The following is a 27,063-nucleotide window of genomic DNA, read 5'->3' as shown; positions in this document are numbered from 1 at the left end:
TGCCAATGCACTAACTGTTCCTACATTTCCTCGACAGAGACCCCAGACTTTATGATCTATGATGTGTTTGAATCTTTACTAAACAGAGCACAAGTACGAAAAAGAGCTAACGACGAGGAACTGAGGGAAGGTCACTCCTCGGACACGGGACCACTGTTTAATGACTGTTCAGGGAAATCGTCTTACTGGGAAAATTGAAAGGAAACACAACTTGAAGAAAAATGGGCAAAATGGACTTTATACAAGGACTCAAAATTGAGGATCCATCAGCAGGATTGTGTGAATGAACTTCCCTTTTTTTGTTTTGGTGTAAGGTCAACAGTGAGCCGCTGTTGCGTTGTTCTGTATATTGTGTGTTACAGAGTGTAGTGGTGCAGCGCGTGTGTTGCGCACAGAGCTGGTGGCGAGGATGTGGAGGTGCGGTTTGTCGGCCTCCAGCAGCAGACGCAGCGTGCTGAGAAAACTCTCCACCAGCAGGTTGATGCTCTGGCAGTGACAGGCCAGCAGCAGCTGCTCCAAGGCCTCCATCGCTATGCACACGTACCTGAAACAAAGGCATGGAAAGTAACTCAGTACTACTTTGACTATTTTACTTCTTACTCCACTAAAGTTATCTGACAGTTACAGTTACTTTACAAATTAAGATTTTTGCATATGAGGAGTTCATGAAAAATGATTTGCTTTGTTGTAAATGAAACCAGCCAACTTGATATAAATGCAGCTGAGAAGATCAACTGATGAGTTGATTGACAGAAAATGAATAGGCAACTGTTTTGTTAATGGTTTCAGTTATTTTAAGTTACCATCTTTTAAAATGCAGGGATTTTCTGCTTTTCCTTGAAATGATTAATTTTGAGTTTTTTACTTTTGGTCGGACAGAACAAACAGTGTGAAGCTGTCACTTTGGGCTCTGGATGATTGTTACGACATTTCTCACTAATTTTATGGATTTTTAAAAACAAAACAAACAATTGATGAATTAATAAAATTATCAGGAGATTAATTCATAAATAAAAAAAATCATTAGTTGCTATAAAATAGTAAAAACCAGCTAACAGTAAAATCCTACTTATATATTAATGCATCAGTGACAATAATCTAATAATATAATATAACACTCACAGGGGACATTTTTCTGCATTGGATAAAGCTAACATCTTCGCCCATCAATCCATACTCAATAATCCATACTGAAAATCAAAAACCAAAATCTCTTTTTTTACAAACCTATTCAGATCCACATTTACAGTGTAGTGTTACTACCTTTACTTCTCCTCCAGCACTGCTGAAACACACTCACACTCATATTAAATGGCTGTATTGGTTGTATATTTGTGTGTATTTGTGTGTGTACTGACCCGTAGCGGTGACGGTTCAGCTCTCTGGTCAGGCGCTCTGACAGGTAGGCTGCAATGCGGTCCAGTTTCTCCGGGGCCGACAGAGCGAAGAATGTCAGCTTCTCCATGTTGGCTTTCACCAGCCCATCCTAAACACACACACACACACACATTTAACACACACACACACACACACACACACACACACACACACACAAACACATAGAGGTGATACAGGTTATGCTGGAACTGATAACACTAAGACTAACACTAAGACTGGAAGACTTAAAGTTACAATTCTCCAAACAATAGTCATTATTTTTTAACTTGAATTCAAGCTCTTAATTTCATTTCATATAAAAAACAATTTATATATTTAAATTTATTTATTAAACATGGTATTGTCAGTGTTTGTGACTTTTTATTGACTTTTTCAAAATTTTCTCTTTATTTGGATTGACAAGTGTAATATATGACTCGTTCTCTTTGTAAAGAAACTGTGACTGTGCAGGATTTTTTAAACAATTTTCATCAAAAGATTTTATTATCAAAAACATTCATAATAAATAATAATACAAAAAGAATAAGTACACAGAAGTTAAACAAGAAAAGAAATCATCATGATAAAGTAAAGATTTGTGTATTTAATTTTTGGTTATCTGTAGACAAACCATGAGAAATTACTAAATGAACAACACAAGACTAACAACCTGGGTTTACTTCTGTTAAAGGGTCAAGTTCACCCAAACACAATTATAAAAATAAATAAATCTGATTTTTCTCACTCTGCCGGGATCCATCAATGCAGACAGTTTTGGTTTAATTTGTCTACAACCCAAAGCAATATAACTAAATTTGCCTTTAAAAAAAAGACAACAACAACATTTCTTGTCAGAAACAGTTTCCATTTTACTCTGAATAATCCAGACTCCTCTCTGACCAGTTTTCCAGGTAAAAACCCCGACCAACACACTTCAGCTGTCTGCGTGCCACCACCAATAGAAGAATCAACTGGGTGAACTGTCCCTTTAATCAAATGAGACAGGAAAGATACAATGTATGTTTACCTCGGGGTCTTCGGGGAAAATATTGTCCACCAGCCGCTTGTAGCGAGGACGCAACGCCCAGCAGCAACCACACAGACCTGAACAGGAAGTTGACATTCACCTTTGTTAACTCTGAAGATAATCGCAGACCATCTTTAAACAGATACGATTTGTATAATAGGCTGAAAAAATAATAACAGAATCTGTGTGTTGCCTCCAAATTACCTCAGTGTGCTGAGAAAGTAAATATGTATCTGTACCTTGCTGCAGGTAATTTAAGTATTTATAGGAGGAAACCTGTTCAATCTATGTGTTATGGGACAGTGGCTGGTAGAAGACAAGAGTCCACTGGAAGACCAAAAGTTATTTCTTTTGTCTGGTAATGAAGAATCTGTTCACTTTGTCTGAAAACCGCTGTGTTGATAAAATTGATAAATCTGTTTGTTGCGGGCGTCGCTGGAAATGCCTAACAAAGACTGCAGAGGAAATTCAAAGGTAATCATTTAAAATCTGTAAAACATTTCTACTCACATTTTTACATGGTTTAACACTCCAGGTGTGTTTCTCATGTGTGTGTGTGTGTGTGTGTGTGTGTGAGTGCTGGTTACAGATGTATTTGTCGTGTGTGTGCTGATAGGAAAGAAGCTGTGATGCTTGAGGGTCTGCAACGAGCAGTGAGAGTCCCAAGGATCAGCGTGGTGCTACTGAAATGAGGTTAATAATCTATGATAATAATAAAATAAGGAGTTTTATAATTAAAACCTTGTTCACTTTGATGTTTGATGGTGGCTCCATCTGATAAAGCAGAGTCACATTTAGTCGCATTTCTCCTGTGCATGTGTTGGTGCTGCGCTGTGACAGCACTGAAACGGTGCGGAGATCGATAAACAGACTGAACACGTCATTTGGTTCGGTTTCTCAGACTGCTGCTTTTTGTGGTTGTAAACAGAACTTTCTGCCCTTATTCCACCCCCACCCCCCCAATTGTAGTAAATGACAGAGAAAGAGAGAGAAAAGAAAAACACAAACTTCAATGATCTAGATAGCTCAGGAGGTTAGAAGACTGACTGGTGGTTCTGAGGAAGAGGGTTTGATTCTTATCAGACTCCATGAGTTTTTGGAAGGCTGATGTTCAAAGGAAAGACTGAAAAGCATTGAGAAAGGAAACTCAACTGTCTAACCAAATAGCTAAAACTGTTAGAAGACTGATTGGTGGTTCTGAGAACGAGGGTTTGATTCTTATCAGACTCCATGAGTTTTTGGAAGGCTGATGTTCAAAGGAAAGACTGAAAAGCATTGAGAAAGGAAACTCAACTGTCTAACCAAATAGCTCAGGAGGTTAGAAGACTGACTGGTGGTTCTGAGGACGAGGGTTTGATTCTTATCAGACTCCATGACTTTTTGGAAGGCTGGTGTTCAAAGGAAAGACTGAAAAGCATTGAGAAAGGAAACTCAACTGTCTAACCAAATAGCTAAAACTGTTAGAAGACTGTTTTGAACTTCTGAGATGGTGGGTTTGATTCTGAGATTGTGAGTTTGATTCTCATGAGATTTTGATGTTACACATCTTTATGTTATATGTCTACTATGCCCCCCCCCTCCTTCTCTCACAACCCAGCCGGTCGAGGCAGACCCCCCCTCCATGAGCCGGGTTCTGTTCAAGGTTTCAACCTGTTAAAAGGGAGTTTTGTTCTTGCTCATGGGGGAATGTTGGGTCTATGTAAATATAACTATAAAGAGTCTGGTCTAGACCTGCTCTACATGAAAAGTGCCCTGAGAGAACCTCTGTTATGATTTGGTGCTATATGAATAAAACTAAATTGAATTGAATTGAATTAAAGGGTTTAGTCTCTTTTCCGTGGTGGTTAGAAAAAACAAAAGCTTTTCCCAAAGATTTAATGCTTATTTTTTCTTTTCTGTGGGCAGGAAATAGTTTGTACTTTAATCTGACTTTACTCAACTTTCATCAGACTAGTAGACATTATCGCTCATAAAGCCCCTGTTTTGAATTATTTAAACCAATCACTTTTAACTGGTTATATTCCCGAGAAAATATAACTGAATACTAATTTCAAATGAATAGAAGTTTGAACGACAATGTGCCTTGCTTTCCAACAGATCCCACAAACTCTTACATCTCTAACTTATTGTTGTGTAATCAATAATAAGAAATGTGTACATGCTTCATGAACCACTTTTCTTTTTAAGGGCTTGAGTGTATCTCTGCTTTTTGGACAGTTTTTATAATTCATTATTTTACTGTAACATATTGCAAGATAATGTCTATATTTAATGCAGCAATTCTGAACAAAGGTATTACAAAGACACCCACCCCAGGACTGCTACTTCTTGGAGTGAGCAGTGAGCATAGAATACTTGATCTAAAAACATCAGAGTAGTCCTCTAACTCACCGAGCCATCCATTAAGTGAGGTTAGGTTTCCCTTTGTTAGAGCTTTTATGTCTTAGCTGTGGACGTCGGATGGTTAGTTTGAACCAACAGCCTCAAAATTTATTAATAAGGCTTTTCCCCTTCAAGCCCCTGGGAGACAAAGGAATGGACTGTTATTTTTCAGGTTCTCTGTCTTTATTCTCGATGTCAAGCTTCAAAAAGTCCACAGCGTGAGCTGGGGACTGAGGCCTAACCTGTAGGGAGGGTACCTTACGACTTGACCCACTGGAGTGTCACTTCTCAGAACTCTTTAGTCTTTTGTGTGGGTAAGAGGCTCAAGCCACCCTCGGGGTCATGTGCCGTGCTATGCCTCAAAGCAGCGATGAAACAATGTTTTCTAATCTTAGAAGTTGCTTTAACAAAACCTTTAAATCCACAAGCATTCATTAATTACCAGGAGCGAATATTCAGACATTTTGCAGATTTAATTATCTTTGCGCACTTTCAAAAGTCGTGTGTTGTGGTTGTACTGTACTGTTCAAAATCTTCTTCTAGATAATGACAGTACTGTTCAAAATTTTCACACACATTGCAATGCAGATATAGAATTTTCTTGCCACAGCATCTAGTGGCCATTAGATGCACTGTTTACGGGTCCAGTAGTTTTAACAGTTGTCTGAATTTCCAAAGAAATTAGGAATTTCATTTTATAGAAAACTAGCACCTACTACAAACTTTAAATTAAGACAAGACAAAATAAAACATTTATTTTAGGATTATTATTTCAAGGTAGCATTGTGGAAGATTACGTAAAGACACATCACATAGAATTTGTGTTGAATTTGCTGTTATGAAGTTTTGAGGTTTTGAGGTTGTGGTTTGAATCCTCTGGGTACTCCGTCAATTCAGAAGTTCCTCGGGTTGTTTATGAACTGCTTGGTGGCTTTCCCTTTGTGGGTTTGAGCTTTTTGAAACTTTTAATTTCATTTTGACAGCCTACAACCACAGGTATGACTCCAGGGCTCTAATAAACTCAGTTCAAGCGTCTTTGGTCAAATGGTTCAGGGAGTGAGAGGACTACACTTGAGATTGGGAGGTTGGGTTTGGACTTGCAGTGAATTTTAAAGTCCAGTATTCAAACTACTGAAACCTGTCAAGCAGGAAGAACTTAGTACATTCCAAGTGCCCCCCCCCCCTCTTCCCTATAAATACAGGTGGACTCCTCCACTTCCTGGTTGGGAGTTGGCCTTTCCTTCCACATGGACCAGACAAGCACTGGAGCACATGGACCAAACAAGCACTGGAGCACATGGACCAAACATTTGGTAATTTCTGCTTAAAATATCCACACGTTCATTAGATTCTCTGTGTGTTTAATGTGTCAGTGCAGTTTTTTCATTGTTAACTTGTGATTTAGTCAAAACTAGATTGTTTTGTTAGCTCATTTTGCATGTTTCAGTTAAATTAGCCTTCTAGCTTAGCTACACCTGTTTCTAGTTCTTCAGTAATGGGGAATTAAAGAGAGACACTTGTGCCTGGGTATATTTCAAACATTAACAAGCTGCTTCAAAAGATGTTCACTCTCTCAGATGTATTTATTTTGATATGTCTGTTTCATGCTGGATCTAGAAGTGCTAAGTCAAGGACAATTAAGCTTTTTCTAGATTCTAATCTAAAAGGCTTATTGACTTCTTTTGTCTTCAAGAAACCAAAGTTAGTCCAGCTTTTGAAGCAGCTTCTTAATGCATGTTTGAAATATACCCAGGGACAAGTCTCTAATTCCCCAAACAGAAAGCTAAGCTGAAACATGCAAAATGAGCTAACATAATCTAGTTTTGACTTAAATCACAAGTTAACAATGAAAAAAACGGCACTGACAAATTAAACAAGCAGAGAATCTAATGTGTTGATATTTTAAGCAGTAGTTACCAAATGTTTAAAGTGGCCCAAAAAAAGTGTAAAAAAATAAAATCCCCTTGCATTTTCTTTCCTCCCCTCCCAGGGGGGCCAGGCCCTCCACCTTGGCAACCTCCTTATCTATCACCCTCAACTCCCTAGCTGTCCCTCCACCTTGGCAACCTCCTTATCTCCTTGCATTTTTTCCTCCCACCCCAGAGCCAGGCCCTCCCACCTTGGCAACCTCCCTATCCCTCCACCCTGGCCCTGCATAAACCCGCCACCCACCCGGCCCTGCCTGGCAACCTCCTTATCTATCACCCTCAACTCCCTAGCTGTCTACCTCCCACCCTATAAACCTGCCTACCCGCCACCCATCTGGCCCTGCCTGCGTATAAACCCGCCACCCACCCCTATCTACTCACTACCTACCCTCTACCCTACTGCTCCAGGTACTGGTAACTTGGGGGATTTGAACCAGTCATTCCACAACTGGCACGACCTTACGGACGCCAACAAATCCACCACGCCACAAGTACCCTTCGCATTGAGAGTTTTTCTCGGGTTGCTTTTAACTTTTAACTTTGGGTGTTGGCCTTTAAAAATTCAGAGTCGGTTAAGAATCGAACCCACGATCTCAGAACTACCAATCAATCTTCTAACAGCCTGAGCTATTTGACAAGACAAGTGAACCTTCTTTCTTAAAGCTTTTCATTCTTTCTTTTGAACCATGACCTTCCAAAAACTCCTAGAGTCTGATAAGAATCGAACCCACAATCTCAGAAGTTCAGAACAGTCTTCTGAGCTATCTGGTCAGATGTTTGAGACTTGTTTCTTTGATCCTTTGAATTTTTACTGGGCTTCAAAACTCACTGATGCTCCTGAGAATCGAACCCAAGACCTCAAAACTTCAGAACAGCCCTCTTGTCTCCTGAGCTACCTGGTCAGAGACACTTGAGAACTGTTCTTTAGAGTCATTAAGACTTTCATCTATGTGTTGGACTTCAAAATTCACCAAAGACTGAACGTTCAACCTGGAAACTTCCGAGCAGCTCTCAAACACTCCGAGCCATTTGATCAGACACTTCTGAGCTGTACATTTCAGAGTCTTCGAGTCTTCGCTTTGGGTGTTGGACTGACCAGGCCTCATAAGAATCAAAGGTTGTCTGCCAACACAGCCACACTAAACTTATTTGACCAGAAACATGCGAAGTTCCTTTCTTAGCATCTTTGAGTCTTTGATCGTGGTGTTGGACTTAAAAATTGACCAGACCGAGGCTTGAAGCCACAACCTCAGAACTTATGAACAGTCAGCTTACTCTGTGAGCTATTTGACCAGACAGGTGTCAATGCTATTTTTTGGCGCTTTTGAGTCTTTCCTTAGGACGCTGGATTTCAAAACATAGTGAGCGTCGCAAAGCTAGAATACTTGATCTCAAAACATCAGAGTAGTCCTCTAACTCACCGAGCCATCCATTAAGTGAGGTTAGGTTTCCCTTTGTTTGAGCTTTTACGTCTTAGCTGTGGACGTCGGATGGTTAGTTTGAACCAACAACCTCAAAATTTATTAATAAGGCTTTTCCCCTTCGTGTGGTTAAGAGGCTTCAAGCCACTCTCGGTGTCATATATTCATGTGCTGTACTATACCTCAAAGCAGCGATGAAATGATGTTTTCTAATCTTAACTAAGTCCTCAGAGTTGCCTTAACAAAACCTTTAAATCCACAAGCATTCATTAATTACCAGGAACGAATATTTAGACATGGATCAAATTGTTCAGGGAGTGAGAGGACTACACTTGAGATTGGAAGTTGGGTTTGGACTTGCAGTGAATTTTAAAGTCCATTATTCACACTACTGATACCTGTCAAACGGGAATAACATAGTTACCCAATTTAGTACACTCTGATTCAGGGGTTATGGGATGGAAAACCACAAGAAATTTTCCTGAAACTTTAAGTTGTGACCAAGGTTTTTCCCCTCCCCCTTTTCATTGGAAAAATGTTGGATGTGCAAACATCTCTGGGTGTATTCAAAATGTTCAGCTGGGATCGATTGGTATTACAAAAAGTGATCGGAGAGGTAAAAGCTGCATCCGTGGGTAACATTAGAGATTCCAATGGACTTGGATGTGTGACAGTAAGAAAGTAAATTACCAGTAGATATTAAATTTACAATAATATTCAATAACTGAGAAGAATATTAAATCTTGAGGAACGGAAAGGTATCATCTGCCAGCTGAGTTAAGATAACATTTATCAGTAATCGGTAATTTGTCTCTCTCTCTCTATGTTCAGTGTAGTAGGTTTTGGGAGATTAAAGGAGACAAAACATCCACCACTGGTTATCCACCACACACACACAAACACACACTACAATGCAGCAGCAGTAATACTACGTCTTAAGCGTTAATCCTGCATTGGCTTGTTGTGTAATGTGTTTATATTGTTGTTTTTTAGTTAACAGAGCTTCACAGGACACAGGTTCCATCCCCAAACCGTGACATGTGACAGGTAGGAGTGCCGCTGAACAAGGCAGTGAGCTGATAACTGAGTAGGTTAAAGGACCAGTCCGACATTATGAGAAATCCTCTTGTTCTGTCTCACCCGGAGGAGTTTAGGATGAGTTTATCTAGTTGTATTTAACTTATATTTATCATGTTAAAATGTTCATGTAACAACCACAGCAGCTTCTTCTAGATAATGACAATCCTGTCTGATAGATGTACAGTAATGTACACATTAAATTATAATGTGCAGCAGGCCTGTTGTTAATTTCTAAGTAAGTAAGAAGTCAGTAAATCATCAGTTTCTCTATTTTTCTCACTGTGGGAGAAAAAGGCAAAACAAGATAAAAAGAAGATAAAAAGGCAAGAATTAATTTAGTTAGTCAAATTGTCAGGAGATTAATTCATAAATAAAATAATCATTAGTTGCTATAAAATAGTTAAAACTAGCTCCACTATACTTCCACTATACTATTTTTCTGCATTGAGTCCTCTCACTTAAAATTTAAACTGCACACGTAGCATCACACCATTCAGAAGAACTAGAAGAAAAATGTAATAAATATTAAAATATTTCTCACCGTACATGAAGACGACTCCTTTAGCTCACATCCACACTGTCACTTCCATCACACACACGTTGGTTAATCCTTCTCTCACACACACACACACACACACATACACTGAACCCACCTCCTTTCATTCACCGTCATCACTGTCAGTTACAAAACCGTTTATCTCCACATTCAGTAAACATCAGTAAATGTTGAAAATGTTTTTACATCACAACTTTTTGTCTTAGTGGGAAATTAAAATGTGACATTTTGAAGATTTAAGGTTTCGTGGTGATGTTTGTTAATGGGTTGTGTTTGTTGTCGTTGAAACAGAATAAAAACAGATTAAACACAGAGTAGCATTAATATTCTGTCCAGCTCTTTACACTGAAAGCTTTGTCTGTGTGTGTGTGTGTGTGTGTGTGTGTGTGTGTGTGTGTGTGTGTGTGTGTGTGTGTGTGTGTGTGAGCTGGGCCATGTGCTGCAGCTCAGCGCTCTTTAATCTGCTCTGGATTTATTTATCATTCCAGCAGAAACAGAAAAATATATCAGAAACCTGCAGAACTGGAGCTGGATGTTTGGTGCTACAGTAGAACTCGACACAGTAAAACTCCCCTGTGTTTATTGCAAGGAGAACATAAACCTACATTACAATGTTATGACATCTACTGGTTAATCTCCTGATTAATCGTTTGAATCGTTTCATCTGACTGTGACCAGCCAACTCCGCATGATCATGATCGTGCTGTTCACACTGGACATTCAAAGACGCCTTCCTAATCCACTTCTAATGTAAGTGATGGCAGACCAGGTCTACAGTCCTCCAACCACACCAAAATGCATTCAGACGCTTATCTGAAGTCAGTTTCAGGCTTTAGCCGTCTGAGTTAGTGAAATCAAGTGGAGTGGATTAGTCCAAAGTTACAGTTTTCTTAGTATAAATTTCCCTCTTTGTGTTTCCTTGTTGGGCTGCAGTGGAACATGACATGAATACATTTTTGCAAAGAAGAAGGACCGTGGATTTTGTCCTCCATCGCTTACACTGAAAGCACATTAGGAGGGGATCTTTTAATCAATAGTATGGATAGGAGGAATGATTACAGACTTGAAAAAGTGTGACCCTGTCCTTTAACTTTATTGCCCCACAGCCCCCAACACTCACTGTGGAGGCACGTTGTACTTACCTCCAGGCATCTGATGGTCCAGCACAGAGCAGCAGTCCTGCAGCAGCCTCCGATGAGCCCGGGATACGGTCGGCATGGCGACAGCCCTCGGCAGCAACATCCCCCTTGGCAGGCTGGGTATGGTCACGCCTCGGGGCATGCTGGGTAAACTGGGTAAAGTGGGGAGACTGGGCATCGTGATGCCTCTGGGTAAACTGGGAGGGCTGATGCCCCCGGGCAGCGAGCCGAGCAAGGTGGGCATGGTGGGAAATCTGGGACGAGTGCCTGGCATCTCCGTGGTGGCCCGAAGTCGTTCTGGAGATGGAGGGATGGAGAAAGTGAGCGGAGGCAAGATGAGAAAGTGGAAAGCAGGACTGAAGTGAAAAAGCCGCCTCCCTCCACCTCCTGCCTCCCCACGTTCCTCTGGATCTTAACCCCTTCACTTCAACTCCTGCTCCGCTGGAGACTTAAATAAAGTTTGCTCATGTGGAAGCCTCCAGCAGCGAGTGTCACAAAGTCTTGAACATGTCAGAAAATGGAGGAAAATAACAGAGAGGCCATGATGAAAAAAAAACTGTATTAGTAGCTGCATTTTTTATCTGTTTGATTTTCCCCCAACGCTCCACTGAGGATTTTAGAAATACTGAGAACTCAAGTCCAAGCTGCCCCTCCAGCCCCGTATTACTTTGACAGGGTCTGAATATTTCCTGTACAAGTTTCTGTCAATAGCAACTAGTCAATACAGTGAATATCGTCCACGTTTAATTCATTCATCTGTTCTATTTTATTTTCAGAATAGAAATTTCATCCCTTTACATCAACAACACACCAGTTTCCATCCCACAGGAGAACAAGTTTCCAGTATAAAGGACAATTTAAAAACAAGATGGCATAGCTGACTGTCTTCTTCCAGAGCAGCATGTTTCACTAAGGAGAGGCAGCATACCGGCTCTTATCTGGCGTTTTTCTTTAAAGAACTGTTCATAACACATATTATACATATCTGTTATCCAAGGCCCATTTTGTTCTGTATCCCATTTAAATGTGTTTGTCCTGCCTGGTATCAAGCATTTTTTATTATTTAACATGATAATATCAAATTGTATTATATATATCTATATATATATATTAAAAAATACCCCCCCCCCCCCCCCTCAAGCTTGGGTCCTCTCGGGAGTTTGAGGGTTCTGCACAGTATCTTAGCTGTTCCTAGGACTGTGCTCTTCTGGATATAGAAGAGTGGAGACTGGAGCCATTCTCCCAGTTTGTGGGTCACAGCCCCCAGTGCTCCAGTTACCACTGGCACCACCGTTGCCTTTACTCCCCACATCTTTTCTAGCTCCTATTTGAGCCCTTGGTATTTTTCGATCTTCTCGTGTCGCTTGGGATCGCTACGTCTATCACTACTGCCTTCTTCTGTTGTTTGCCGTTCAACACGATGTCCAGTTGGTCAGCCGTCACCAGACTGACAAACTGGTGACGGCTGACAAAGTCCCACAGGATCTTGGCTTGGTCATTCTCAACCACCTTAGGAGGTGTCTTCCATCGTGACCTTGGGACCTCCAACCCATACTCAGTGCAGATGTTCCTGTACACTATGCCAGCCACTTGGTTATGGCGTTCCATGTACACTGCTCCTGCCTGCATCTTACACCCTGCTACTATGTCTTTGCACAGCCTGCACCTGGGGTCCTGTCTGGTGTGGTAGATCCCCGCCTCTATTGATCTTGTACTGAGTGCTGCCATGATTAGTGCTTCTGTGCTGTCCTTCAGTCCAGCCTTTTCCAGTCACTGGTAGGATTTCTTGATATCAGCCACTTCTATCTGTCGGTGGTACATGCCGTGTAGGGGCTTGTCCCTCCTTGATGGTTCCTCCTCCTCCTCTGCATCATCGGGTTTCTGCTGCCTGAGGTATTCACATGCAGTTCATCTTTGGGGGCCATCTTCCTGATGTATTCCTGGATGTTGGTTGTTTCAACCTGGACAGAGGCTCTGATGCTCACCAGTCCTCGGCCTCCCTCGTTCCACTTAATGTACAGTCTCAGGGAGCTGGACTTGGGGTGAAACCTTCCATGCATTGTGAGGAGCTTTCTTGTCTTGATATCAGTGGCCTCTATCTCCTTCTTTGGCCAGCTCATTATACCAGCGGGGTATCTGATGACTGGCAGGGCGTACGTGTTGATGGCCCGTATCTTGTTCTTCCCATTCAGCCGACTTTTCAGGACCTGCCCTACTCTGTGTAGGTATTTGGCTGTGGCTGACTTCCTTGCGGCCTCTTCAAGGTTCCCATTTGCCTGCGGGATCCCATATATATATATTTTTTTTTTTTTTAAATATAAATATAAATATATATATATATATAATATTTATTATATATATTATGATTTTCTAAAAATCTTTTAAAAAAATGATCTAAAAGTTGATATTCTCTACTCTAATTTTCATTTTTCTTGGCTTAAAATTGTCATATTTCAGGAAACATACTATTGGTATCTGCCTTTTAAAAACCTTAACTTTAAATAATGAAATGTAAACTCTCCTTTAGATCTCCAGATTGCCAAACAAAAAATACTGTAATAAGATGATATAAAATAATAAAAATCTAATGAGAAGTAGTTAAAAAAGTTAAAAAAGCAAACTAAATACTCATTATCATCAGAGCCTTTACTTAAGTAAAAATAGTACAACACAAAGCAAATATACAAGTAAGAAGTAGAAAGTAACATAAAACGAAAATACTCAAGTAAAGTACAATTACCACAAAGCTGTAGTGAAGCACTCAGAGCTCCTACCACCTCGTCTCCAGCGTTGCTCTCCTGCAGCTGTCTCCCTCTGACAGACAGACCAGCAGCTGCTTATGTAACATCTGCTGAGCCTCAGCTGGCCGGCAGCTCAGATCAATAATCAATGGATGTGATCGATAGGCTGCTCTGCACGCTGGACCATCTCTCACACCACAGCACATGTTCTATCCATGTTACCAAAAAATTTCTTTAACATTAAATGAAAACTTCAAATATTAATGATCACATATTAAACTTTTCATCCAGTATTAAACTTTAATGAGTAAAAAACACAAGTGTACAGTGTGTGGAGAGGTTGTCACACGTCAGTACTGTCCATAAAGGCTGCATATAGGACCAAACCCAGCGCACCCTCCCCTCCCTCCATCCTGGGGAAAAACAGTCTCCCTCAACCGTGTTGCTGTGGTGAAGAACCAGCTCCCCCTGCCGTTTGATTTATTGCAATAATGACAGACTGATAAAAATCAAACCATTTCTAGTTGTTAATCTAGAGACGTATTCAGCATCTGATGCAACTCAGAGCCAGAGGCGCGCCAAGGAAGCCAAGACCATTGATAGATACGAGCTTTCACAGATGTTTGAACGTGAACGTTTCAGAGCCTATTCTGTGAAAGGACACTAGATGGCGGCATGAAATCTTGGAGAACAAAGTAATGTCAGATATTTAAAGCAGTTAAAATGGAAATTTTTATAATAGCAGTGTGTGAAATTACAAGGTGATGGTCCTGCAGAGAGTTATCAGCTGAATCTGCAGCTCCCCTCAGCTTTACGCAGCTTTACAGTGAGTTTCAGCTCATTGTTTGTCTGTTTGCTGCTCTGGTTCACTCTCACCGCTCTCGTAGCGTTGTTTTCGGCCGCGGCAGGCAGATGTTTTCAGAGGAACAGCTGGAAAAAGCCACTGTCCACTACCTGCTCGATGTTCAACACCAATCTGGTCTCTGTGAATCAAAAAAGCGGGGACTCATTTGGAAAAGCAGGTTTCACATATATTTCACAAAATGTTAAAATGTAAATGGGTATGACCTACACCGGTCGATGCAGCTCTATGTAAGCAGTGTGTGGTTAGCGATGTGTGAACAAAAACACACGTAACTTTATCACTGAGCCCCCTTGTGGCTTCCTCTTGCACATTTCACAACAGATCCTCTGATGTTTTGGGCCACAGAACCACTGGAAAGATAATATTAGTAAAAATATAAACAATGCTCCGACACTCGTACTGCCTGGACTGATTACAAAGTACCAGGTGGCTCAACTCAGATCAGTCAATTTTCAGGTTAAAGGTTTATTCCGTCCAGCTCAGTGAGTTTGTCAACCTCCGCTGACCCCCCTACAAACAGTCCCCCGAGCTCCGCCTCCAGCTCCTGCAGGTGGGCGGGGCTAAACACGTCGACCGGCTCTCCCAGCGTCCTCCACCAGGGCAGCCGGCTCGCCTGCAGCATTGCATTGTGGGCATCACGGGCACGGGTGGCAATGGGACCCGAGGGGCTCAGGAAGGACTCGGCATCTGTCGCCGTGAGGACAGGGAGGGGCGGGGCATCTGTGGGAAGAGGGAAGGGGATGATGAGATCATCATGATGAGATGGTGGTTAAAAGCTGATTGGTTACACTGGATGTTGGAAGTCTGGAAGTCAATACCCAGACTTCCAACATCCAGTGTAAGCAGAAAATAAAAGAGGAAGCGTATGTGTGTCCGTGCTGAGACCTCTGAGCAGCTCTAGCTGAGTGTGTGTGTGAGCCAGCAGAGCCTCCATCCTCTGCTCCTCCCTCCTCCGCTCCTCTACCCTCTGCAGCTCCGACAGCAGCAGCAGCTGCACCTCCTCATGGAGACGCTCACACTCCTCAGGAGACACATGGGACGACTACAGAGGGACAGGAGGACAGAAAGACAGCATTTAACGGCAAAGCATCATTATGGAGAGAACAGCTAAAGATTTTATCAACTGATTTCTTACAGGATGCACAGCGATGTACTCCTCCACCTGGGTCTTCAGCTCCGCCCTCCTGCTGTCCGTCAAACCTTTCTGACCAATCCAGAAAGGTGTGGTGGGCGGGGCCGTCGCTGCCCGTCGTTTTTGCAGAAAGCGCCGCACCTGAACGAGGGAGGAGTCGACAACGTCCATCAGGTGTTTGATTCTGTATGTGTGTGTGGGGGCTTGTGTTGCTTTCATTTTTTAAACTATCGTAGTGAGGACATTTTTACTGATGCTCAGTATTTCAAAAGACTGTTTTAAGGTTCAGGTTAGATTTAGACTTTAGGACAGGAAACACTTTGACACTCGTCCTGTTGGGATGAGTCCTCATCATTGAAGCCTTTTCTCGGGTATCAGTGAAACGTGAAATACAGTAACACGTAAAGCCCACATTAGTGTATCTTGTCTCTCAGTAACTCTCTCTCTCTCCTGTCAAGACTGTTGAAGCGTCAGAATCCTTTTCTCTCACAGTCTGTATTTTTCAGGCCTCAGTCTATCTGAGCTCATCGTCCGTGACAGCTGTGATTCTTGTCTGACAGAACTTCTCTCCGGTTCATTTCTGCAGCAAAGACGCCGTGAGACTCCGTGCGCTCGTTTTCACTCGTCATGAATTTATTTAAAACAGGTCACACCAGCCTTCAGAGAGTCCTGCAGGTTAAGGCGGACTCACCAAACACTTTTAGGGCCAACTGACTCTGACAGACTCACTGTAAATGCTAGCCCAGCAACATTAAGTCTACCAACAACCCATAATGACACACCCTCTGTAGAAGACTGTGTTACACTGGTTCTTTCCAACGTGAAACTGTCTCGTCCTCGAATACAAGACGAACGCCACTTTCTCAAACCTAATTTCCAGGAAAAAACATGGTCTTCTATTCAGGCAAATACAGTAGTAGTGTTGGGTTAGGGGCTGGAGAATGCATTATGTCAATGAGCGTCCTCCTGGGTGTGTACCGCTCTCTGCAGGGTCTTGGCGGCTTGCTGCTGTGTGTGCGTGTGTCTCAGTGTGTGTCGGCGTGTGTTGTTGTAGCGGCGTCGCTCCCTGAAGCCCCTCCAGAAGCTCTGGATAACCACGGCCGCATGACGCTCGCACTCCTGCAGGTACGACTGCACCTGGTCTGAAAACACAGAACACAACTTCAGGACTCGTAATCTTACCACAATTATTTGGGATCTTGGATATTATCACAATATAATAACAATATAACGATTATCACAAGATAATATCCAAGACACTCAAGTGAGTAGGAAAAGGCGACACTATTCCCCTCGATGCATCATTTTTGGTACCAAGACACTTTTATATCATTTTTACTGCATCTTTGTAATTTGAAAACATCACCTTGTGCTGTGGGGAACCATGGAGGGTATTTTTCACTTATCTGACATTTTATAGACTAAACAATTGATCGAAAAAGTAATAAACATGAGAAAGATGCAGCCCTGAACATTTCTTCTCTCTCCGAAGATTAAAGATTCCTTGTGCTTGTTCTCTCTGCTCAGCCATGCACAATTTTTCTTGACAGCCTTTTTTTTTCCCCCATCACTTCTCTCTGCTACACTTGAGCACGACAGGCAGCCAAAGAAGCAGTCGGGTACAGTAGCTCATCTCGGGAGCAAAGGTGATAAAACTGCTGCTTTTCTGGAGAATTAATGTGTTTCAAGATGCCGCTCGTGTGTAGGACTTCACACAGGAAACAACATGAACCACTCGAGTCCCACTGAAAATGAATACGATTACGAACCAGGCTTCACCACACACCGCCTTTGATTGTTGGCTGCTGTTGTTGGTAAAAACTAATCTTAAATCAGCCTGTATCAAAAACGTGGTAAAGCTCGGTCCAAGCAAAGGTTTCTAGTTTTTATTCTTATTTCAATTCTAGTATTTTCACATGTTGCCGTTATCTCACAATGAATCTTCTAATCAGTGCATATTTTAAGTCTGAATGTGCAACTTGAGTTTTTTGATATCCGATTAGACATACTCTCTACTCTTTTGAAAAAAAAAAAAAAAGTAATTTTGAGGCCAATTTTCAGTACCAGCATTTTTAGCCTAAAATCAATCAGGCGGGTTCGAACCTGGAACCAGTTCACTGACTAAAATGTTCACAAAGTTTCTGTCAACTAATTTACTGATTTCTGAAATGAGACTAATAAGTCAAGTGTAAGTCAAACATGTTCATGGTTTTCCTTGTCTAACATGAGTTTTGATCGACTAAAAATACGAGGCCTGATGTGAACTAAATGTGACTAAAATGCACCTGGACTTCTGATCTCAGGATTAAGACTTAATCTGAGAATACCTGACAAAATTAACACTTTTTTTTTTTTTTACCAGGGGGCAGTAGTTGCAGCAGTTGTCTCTGTTTTTGGTGGAACGCCCTCCTCGCCTGCTGGCGTCTCACACACACCTAAGACACACACACATTTTATATTCTTTACTCAAATCCGGGATTCAAATGCTTGCAGAGATTATACAGATTCTTTGACACTCGTGGGAATAGATGTGTAACCTACTAACAGTCGGTTTCTGAACACGTCCAAGTATCAGTATCACTAAGCTACATTTACTATGTCCTAGCTCAGCCAGGACCTGGTGTTTGACCAGTTTATCAGAAAAACAGGACAGAATCACAGGACCTTTCCAGGATTCATCCAGAAAAACAACAACACGCTGAGATATTTGTACATCTTTATAGCTCTTGCTAACACAGCCATAAAGCAAGTTGACAGCAGCTGTAGTCTTGCTGACACTATAGTCTTCACCTCTAGCTGCATTTTTGGACATGAAATGAGACACTGAGGGGTCACCAGAGTTTCCAGCAAACGTTACGCTCATAGTGTCAAAAACACGTCAGTGTCAGTTAAATGGGTGGGATTATAAACACGAGATACTTTTCTTTGTGTTTGCATCCTGTTGTTTCTGATCTCTTAGTCAGACCATGTCAGTACTGTAGTGGTACTCTTACTTTGGTCTTACCTGGTACTTCAACTCCTCCTCCCACTGCTGGGCCTCCTTCTGCTGCTGCTGCTGCCTCCTCCGAGCCCTGGCACGCACACAAGGTGGCACTACATCAATATCCAACTTAGCATAGCATCAAATAGAAATACTGTACCTAAGTACAGTCCTTTTACTTTTAATCCATTAATCTGCCAATTAATTTTTTTGACTGAACAGTTAATCAATCATTTGGTCTATTTTCGACAGAAAACAGTTAAAAATGAATAACATTAGCTTCCACTAGATTCCACTTCAATGCCATCAAATGTCTAGTTTTGTCTTTCCAAAATGCCCAAAAATATTAATTTCACTATAAGGTTAAGATGAGAAAAAGCAGCAAATTGTCACATGTGAAAAGCTTAAACCAGAGAAATTTTGTTTTTCTTTTCTTAAAAAATGACTTAAACAATAAACAGTTGACATTGCTTTTTAGCGAGTTTTAGTAGGTGTATGTTTGAAGTATTTGGTGGGAACCAGGCTGTTTCCCCCCATTTCTAGCCACAGGACAAAGAGTCTTTCCCAATATGTCGAACTACTCCTTTAAAGCCAAGGATGGTGCAGATGACTGCAGCACTGTCAGGTACCTGTATCTCCTCTGCAACGTACTAACTGCTCTGTTGAGACTCCTCACTCTGCGTCTGGTCTGATACGACCTCCAGGCTGCCTGGATCACACATGCCGCCCGCACATGCTCAGTACTCACCTACACAAGAAGGGAGGGGGGGTCAGACATCAACAGACAAAACAGACAACAGAAAGACAGACAGGTGGACGGAGGATACATCCCAGGTGCTTCGACGTTTCCGTAACCTGCGTCTTTTCCTTAGTCCATCCCATGTTTTTAGAGAAATGAGACGTCCTTTTGTCTAAAGCCAAGTCTGTCAGATTCTGCCATTAGAAACACTTAATGTGCATTCAGCATCTGAGCAGTGAAGTCCATTTACACACGGTGATGATCTGAGCACAGTACAGATACAGAATAATGCAGAACAATACTGTCTATTGTGAGGGGGAAACGTAAAGAGAGACTGTCAGAGGTTACTGTGCAGCCTTATTATAATTTGGACAGCGCATATAAATGAAAATACAAACTCCAAACCAACAAAAGTTGCCACAGAGCTCTAAAATCAGACTGACATCTGATCCAGCTGTGCTGCCGTCATCAGGAACTGATCTCACAACACCATAGGTGGGAAAAGAAATCCTTGATATTTTTCAAAAAGCCTTTAAAGATGCTACTAATCAAAAAGTAATCTCTATATTCTACTTTGCTCTTCAGATTTTAAAGGGAGATTCATACTTCGAATACGAAAGCAGGATGGGAGGCAGAAGCTAATCTCACAACAGCAACAAGCTCTCCCTGCTGGAGAGAACTGAGCCGGAAGAACTTGACTCAGCTAAAAAGACTCCCTGCTCTAATCAGACTGTCTGCTGGAGCTGCTGTGGCAAATCACTTCCACATTTTCTGGAACTGTGGAGAAGGGTTCACAGCGTCCTGGAGGCAGGTATAAAGATGGAAATGAATTTCAGTTTCAAAATACTCTACCCCTTCTCTATCTTTCTGTAGTCGCTGGATGAACAACAGAGAGATTTATACTTAACTATGAACTCAGATGTTTTTGATGAAAACTGGCCAAACTTGTTGGCGTTCCCAGCTGACGTTGGGCGAGAGGTGGGTTACACCCTGGACAGGTTGCCAGTCTATCACAGGGCCGACACATAGAGACAAACAACCAGTCACGCTCACATTCACACCTACGGGCGATTTAGAGTCACCAGTTAACCTGCACGTCTTAGGACTGTGGGAGGAAGGCAGAGGAAATCCACGCAGGCACCGGGAGGACATGCAGACTCCACACAGAAAGGCCCCGGCCGGCCGGCAGGTTCAAACCCAGGACCTTCTCCTACATGTACTTTTATACATGTATATGTGTTTTTGTATAGAAACGAAAAGAAAGAAACAGATGCAGATGAGGAAATGACGCCTCATTTCTCTACAAACATGTCCTTGGTTCCTCTCTCCTTGCATCCTACGTGGGACGGACTAAGACGCAGGGAAAAGATGAGGATGCAGTTAAAGGATCTGAGATGTACCCAGACGCACCTGGGAGGGACTCCTCGTGCCTCTGTCTGATTGGATGAGTGCAATCAGCTGATCCACTTCCTGGTCAAAGCCCTGTCCCCTCCAGTCTTTGTCCAGCACGTTGTCCAGACCTGTACGGAGAGCAGGAGAGCATCCTCTGACCTTTCAGTACATTTGACTGAGCAGTCCTTCATGCTGTAATGATACCATAAATATGGCAACGTGTGTGACCTCTGACCTCTGAAGCTGAGGAGGAGGGGCTGGAGCTTGAGCTGCAGCTGATTGGCCATGAGGAGGATGAGTCTGACGGAGGCCCTGCCCACGGCGGGATCAGAGCTGACGGCTAATTGGCCGACGACCTCGTTAAGCAGCAACAGGACGGAGTCATCACTTAACCTGGAGAGGAAGTCCCTGCAGAGACAGAAAGGGTGGGAGGGGGCTTTTATTTTGAATTTGCCTTATTGGCATGACAGAGAAAGACATGTTTTGGTTTTGCAAAACACTGGTGTAAAAAAATGGAGACTGTTAATTAAAAAAAGAAAATTGAAATGGTTTGATTTAGTCCTTCCAGTTTAAAATTGGATCATGTAAAATGAACTTCATCTAAATATCTCGGTTTCCATGTTGACGAACATGTGAATTTCATAAAAGGTTTAAGGTTCTTGCTTAATCCGCAGGTAGAGATTTGACAGACATTGCTGGTTAAAGTAAAAACCTGAAGGATATTAGTTTTCAGACACACTCCAACCTTTTTCAAGCTTGTGTGCGTCCTGTGCTAGATTATTCTGCTGGGATTTGGGGCCTTAAAAGTATCTCTGTGTGTGAATCAGTGCTACACGGCACAGTGAGATCTTTTCTGAGTGTGAACTAATATGCACCAAAGTGGGCTGCAGAGTGGGACGTGGGATGGAAACCACGTGAGACTCGTTGGAAGAGATGAACAGCTCAGTTATGGAATCAGTTTTCTGGATGTGGAAGAAAGCAGCTAACAAGAAAGACATTTATTTGGGAAAAACAAAAACTACTGACTTTCGGTCTAAAGATGTAAACACATTGTTCTGAAAGACTGGGTTTGTTGAGAGGTTTTTTAATAACGAAAAGCTCAACATTTGTTTGTTTAGAGAACCTGTGTTTGCTCAGACTAAAGATCGGCATCATTAAGGATGACAAAATACGACTATGTTACTGAGACTTATATCATTTATCTAAAAAGCAAAGATCTTCATGTGTCCAGCTGAAATCTGGTATTTTACCGCAGACTGTGCAAACGGGGCAGTTTATCAGTCCGGAAGAAGAAAAGCAGATTTGTTCAATGTGTGGTCTGAATGCTAGAAAATGAGTTTCAGTTTGTTTTCTTTGGTCCTTTATAGTGGGAACTGAGCAACACTTTATTTAGTGAGACAAAAACAGTAATTGATTTTGTAAATATGGATTATGCACCAAGCATAGTTGACTCTTCATTTGGAGTTTTTTTTCTCCACATAAATATGTTATTTGAAAGAACGCAGAGATACCTAGAATCTTGCTGTTTTGTTTTGTGTATGTATTGTTTTGTAAAAAAACAGTGTCCTGTAATCCCATGTGAGATGAGTCAGGTGTTTGGTATGACACAGAAATAAAAATCTAAGTATTTAGTTCGTTGCGTAACAAAATCATGGATAAAAAAAAACAAAGAAATGGTGATTATACTGCAATCTGGTTACATAAGAAAAGGAACATAAATCAAAATTATTACATCTTGTGCTGCCTACAGTATCATGTTCCTGTGAGTTACCTGCTGGCTGTGCAGGTTTGAATCCACAGCTGGACGCACAGCAGAGCCACAGTCACATCATCACACATCTGGATCTGCTCATAGTGGACAGAGCTGAGAACTGGAAGGACAAACAGGCAGTTTTTCTTGTTAACAAATCCCATGTACAGATCTGTTTTGAGCAGATCTGATGACAAGAAGACACATAAAGAAAATCCCCACACTTACCCAGAACAGAAACTACAGTGTGTGCCGCTTAATAAAACCAGCTGGAATTACTGTCATCAATCAATAAGCAAATCAACAGTGAGTGAGGTGACTGACCCTGAGTGGTGAGCTGTGTGTGAGCTCTGAGTAGCCAGCCGACTGAATCCATCACCTTCCTGAAAAGAGACAAACACTGACAGACGCGCAGAGTTAAATCTGGTTTGACTTCACACAGTACAATGGTAAAAGTTAAAAAAGGAAAAAATGCAGGAGTATGTTGAGGTTTTAAAGACAGGGACGAATGTAGCGTGTCACCTCTGCCCGTCTCATCAGCTGGCTGGCCAATGACAGGAGGCCGTCCGTGACTGACGGCAGGAACAGCCTATGAAAGGCCTCCGAATGTTCACCAGGGTCCAACCCGACACAGCAAGAACTGAGGAGATATACAGACACACAGACAGAAACACAGACAGACAGAGAGACAGGTGTGTGGACATCAGCCGAATCACTTCTGTGAACCTATCAACTTCAATCTAGCAGCAGTTCCAGAAACTTTAATTCAAAAATTGCAAATTCCAGTTTTTTAGTTACTGATTGTGAACAAGTCCGAACTTTCACACACCTGTGAATCGACAGGTGTGTCGGAGAAGACCGTAGGCCGACTGAGTCGAGCAAAGAACTCACACTCCCTGTCTTGAACAGTAGCAGTAAGAAAAATTTGTTGAAAACATTTCGGTACACACACCTTCATCGGGTTATTATTTAAAAAACCCGAAGAAGCACGTTGTCAGTAAATTTTTCTTACTGCGAGTGTACAAGACAGTGTGCTGGAGTTCTTTGCTCAAATTTAAAAAAGTAAAAAACTAACTAACTACTTTTTATTTCAAAATACCTAAAATGTTTTAAATTATTTAAAATGCTATAAATTTAAAATACCAGAAAATATATATTATATTTCTATAACATAGTACAATTTAAAGTACTAAGAATATTTTCAAAAATGTAAAATATTCAAAATGTTTTAAATCATCTAAAATGTCGTAAATTTAAAATAATGAAATGTTTTTTTAAATATATACTCTATTATATACTAAATATGCTCTATTTTAAATTTCTTATTACTTTTTATTATTTATTACTTTAAATGTATTATTACATTGCATTTTCACAAATTATTTTTTAAATTATTTTTAATATTAATTTAAATACTTTAAAAAAAATAAAAACCTTTTTAAATTTCAAATATTTTAATAATATTTTCTAAAATTTAAAAATTAAAAAAATAAATTGTAGATTTTAAAAATCTAAACCATCTTTTTAAAAATTGAATTTAACATTTTTTAATGAAATAAATATCAAAGATTAAAAATAAATTAAGATACTGACAATTTTTAAGCACGAAAATATCTTCTGAATTAAAATAAAAAATTTTTAACAAACTGAAAACGATTCAAATGCTCCCTCTCAGTAATAAATTGGATAAAATGACAGTACATCTGTACTCTGAGGAGTACCTGGTGAGCTGGGCGAGTGTGGCGGCGGCGGTCCAGTTGCCCCTCAGCCTTCTGGGATCCAGAGAGAGAGCGAGGACGCAGTGACTCAGGACACCAGTGTGGTACAACTGAGACTTCACACGAGTCAACACACTGCTGTTGGTCTGCACCGCCGCCACGTTCAGAGCCTCTGACAGAGACACGAAAACACAAAGATGAACTAGTATCTTCATTTATTCACTCATTCATTCCACCTTCATTTATAGAGGACAATAAAAGAAAAAGTAGATGTCAAACATAGTGTATAGAGCGACAATAAAACTAACAAACTGAAATAAAAAATGAAGATAAATGGTGAAAGTCTAAAGAAGGACATCAAAGCAAATTAAACAAAATCTGGCGCAGGTTGACTCACTGTTAATGCCTTTGTTCAGCAGGTCGATTTTCTGCTCCGGGTTCAGGTCTTCATCCTCCAGCTGCTTCTTCAGCTCCGACACCAAAGCCTCTTCCGACGACTCCATCCTCCCTGCAGCTGCCTTTAACGGCCAGGTAGACCCAAGAAAACACAAACTCTGAGGTCAGCATGCATAACAGAAGGGTGGTACACCAAATTCTGCAACCTGTCAGATTCTGTGACCATTCCTTCTAACGCTACCCTGCCACTGGGAGTGTTTTTAACATTGTCCCACAATCTATTTTAGTAACTTTCGCCAAAAGAGTGTCACCTCTGCAGGATTTAGACAGTCACAAATTTTAATAGCTGATAACCAAACACTGTGACACCATATTACATCAGATATTCTGTCTCATGTTGTATCTACAGCTGGATATAATTGTTACAGGTGTGTCTGCGGAGCACTGACAACTCACCTGTCGATATTTGAGTTGCTCTTCTAATGTCACAGAATCTGAAGGGTCACAGATTTTAGCGTAACACCTGTTAGCACGACTCGGAACCCGAGGCGAGCCTCGTTTGTCGTTGTAGCTGACAGTTAGATAACATTAACCGTGATAAAAAGGGACGTTGGCCGGTTAAACAACCCGTTCGCTGACTCATTAATGTTCAAACGTTGATTAAGAAACGCTTCGGAACTACAAAAATAACGTTTTTTCCCGCCTAGCACGGTTAGCTTTTAGCAGCCGAGCGAGCAGACGCGCTTCTGTTTCTACGGCAACGTGACGTCATGACGCTGCGACGCCGCACACCCCTCTGCACCAAAACAGACCAAAAAGAAAGACCTATCCATCCATCCGTCCATCCGTCTATCATCTATCATCTATCTATCCATCTTCACATGAAATCCAACAGTAGGAAGAATACACTGAATTAAATGTAATAAGTCATCAGGTCTGCAGTTGTACACGTTAATAATCAGCTTATAAAACCCTTTATACATTTGCGTTTTATCCGGAAGTGGCGCAAAGTTTTTTCTTTCTATCTGTGAAGACATTTTGTGTGGACTACTGGGAAGTAGGTGTTTAGGTAAAATAAGTAAAGTGTGTACTACAAAGGGTTAATTGCTCGTCTCAGAACAGGACGCCGGGTGCCGACCTGGCCTCCGGGTGGCGCCGTAGCCCCGGCTGAACCAGTGAAGCGGCAGCGGCTTCACTCATTCAGCTCTGGATGCTCTCATCCTCGCTGACTGCTGCCAAACGTATTATTGTCATCAATAACTGTATTTATTACTTGGAGCGTGCGGTTTTCCTTCCTATCGCTCTCTCTCTCACAAGAACATCAAACAAAGCTCGTTTCCTAAACTTTGACCGACATTATTCACACTGAATGTGTATTTCATTAGTTTTAAATTTCTCATCAATGTCTTGTCTCTGTTTTGCATCCGTCTTTTTCCGGACACCGGTGCCGTGTGTTGGCCTTTCCTCCGCAGCCTCGTTGTGAAGTCGTGGGCTCAGCCTGACACATGAACAAGAACAATCCCTGATAAACTGTTGTTATTTAGTGTGTTTTATGATGCGTGTCGTGTCGCATCGCTTTGTAGATGAAGTGTTATTATTTCTATTGTTTGAATTTTTATTCTATTTTAGTTTGGTATCCCTCTTATCACACATGACTAAATTACTTAAGTTACTTAAGAATCTATGTATAAAATAGAACCAAATGTATGATTATATATATATATATATATATAACATGTACAATACAATATAATACGAGGAGAACAGAATCACAATAGAAATGAAATCATTGAAACGCTTCTCTCAGCTGATGTTAACGGGACCATCGTTAATAGCAACTGTACCGAGAGTAACTGTAACGTTATAGTAACGGGGCAGGCGGGGGACGTGCGTGCGTGCGCGTGCGCGTGTGCTGGTGTGTGTTGCAGCAGCTGCTGCAGCCCGCGTGCACAGCGCCCCTCTCTCTCCACGGTGCGCCTGCGTGCTGAACACACACACCGACCGACCGCTGCCTGGACCGGCAGCAGGACAGAGGCGGAGGGAGGCAGGGGTACCGGGGCGACGGTAACGGTATCCGCAGGCAGTAACGGTAACGGTACCAGTAACGGTGACGTGATGTGATGCGATGCCGCGCGGGATCACGGTAACGTAAGAGCAGCAGCAGCAGCAGCAGCAGCAGCGGAGGAGGAGGAGGAGGAGGAGGAGGAGGACCGTCGAGGCTGAGCCGAGGAGGATGCAGCAGTGATCGGTACCGGGAGGAGGGGAACACATCCGTCCGTGCAACGGTGCGACCGCCCGCCCGCCGGCCTGTCCGGGAGCCTGGACCGATCCGATCTGATGTAAACCCGCAGGGATGGACGGGTAGGCAGGGAGGAGGCGCGAGGAGCGGAGCAACCGACGGTACATAACGGAGGAGAGAGCGCGAGAAGGAGGAGGAGGA

At 41.9% G+C, this 27,063-nt stretch overlaps 2 protein-coding genes across 4 annotated transcripts in view; both read right to left on the bottom strand.

Annotated features, from left to right (window-relative positions):
- Positions 1 to 11,184, bottom strand: part of LOC120798360 (protein EFR3 homolog B-like) — a 21,499-nt gene extending 10,315 nt beyond the window's left edge. Inside the window, exons 1-4 of the mRNA XM_040142609.1 lie at positions 10,914 to 11,184; positions 2,405 to 2,481; positions 1,359 to 1,486; positions 394 to 544 (exon numbers count right to left, since the gene is read on the bottom strand). Coding sequence (XP_039998543.1) covers positions 394 to 544; positions 1,359 to 1,486; positions 2,405 to 2,481; positions 10,914 to 11,184 — 627 coding nt within the window. The remainder of the gene's footprint in view (positions 1 to 393; positions 545 to 1,358; positions 1,487 to 2,404; positions 2,482 to 10,913) is intronic.
- Positions 11,185 to 13,646: 2,462 nt separating this feature from the next.
- On the bottom strand, positions 13,647 to 25,371 carry iqcb1 (IQ motif containing B1). Of its 3 annotated transcripts, none has more exons than XR_005708600.1 (16): positions 25,080 to 25,371; positions 24,625 to 24,745; positions 24,231 to 24,399; positions 23,032 to 23,149; positions 22,834 to 22,909; positions 22,531 to 22,630; positions 20,995 to 21,167; positions 20,778 to 20,887; positions 19,258 to 19,376; positions 18,653 to 18,719; positions 18,008 to 18,083; positions 16,627 to 16,790; positions 15,652 to 15,789; positions 15,402 to 15,558; positions 14,724 to 15,236; positions 13,647 to 14,634 (listed from the first exon to the last, which is right to left on the bottom strand). XR_005708600.1 is itself a non-coding variant. In XM_040141784.1 (15 exons), exons 2-15 carry the CDS (start codon positions 24,728 to 24,730, stop codon positions 14,974 to 14,976), a joined length of 1,836 nt encoding a protein of 611 aa, XP_039997718.1. In that variant the 5' UTR covers positions 24,731 to 24,745; positions 25,080 to 25,371; the 3' UTR covers positions 13,647 to 14,973. The 3 variants fall into 3 exon arrangements, 1 of the variants encoding a protein (XP_039997718.1); XR_005708601.1 differs by having other exon boundaries at positions 14,790 to 15,236; XM_040141784.1 differs by having other exon boundaries at positions 13,647 to 15,236.
- Positions 25,372 to 27,063: the final 1,692 nt, after the last annotated feature.

This window comes from Xiphias gladius, chromosome 13 (genome assembly GCF_016859285.1).
Source record: "Xiphias gladius isolate SHS-SW01 ecotype Sanya breed wild chromosome 13, ASM1685928v1, whole genome shotgun sequence".
Classification (NCBI taxonomy): Eukaryota; Metazoa; Chordata; class Actinopteri; order Istiophoriformes; family Xiphiidae; genus Xiphias; species Xiphias gladius.
Note: the sequence above shows the minus strand (reverse complement) of the source record. Positions and strands in the feature narration are given on the sequence as shown.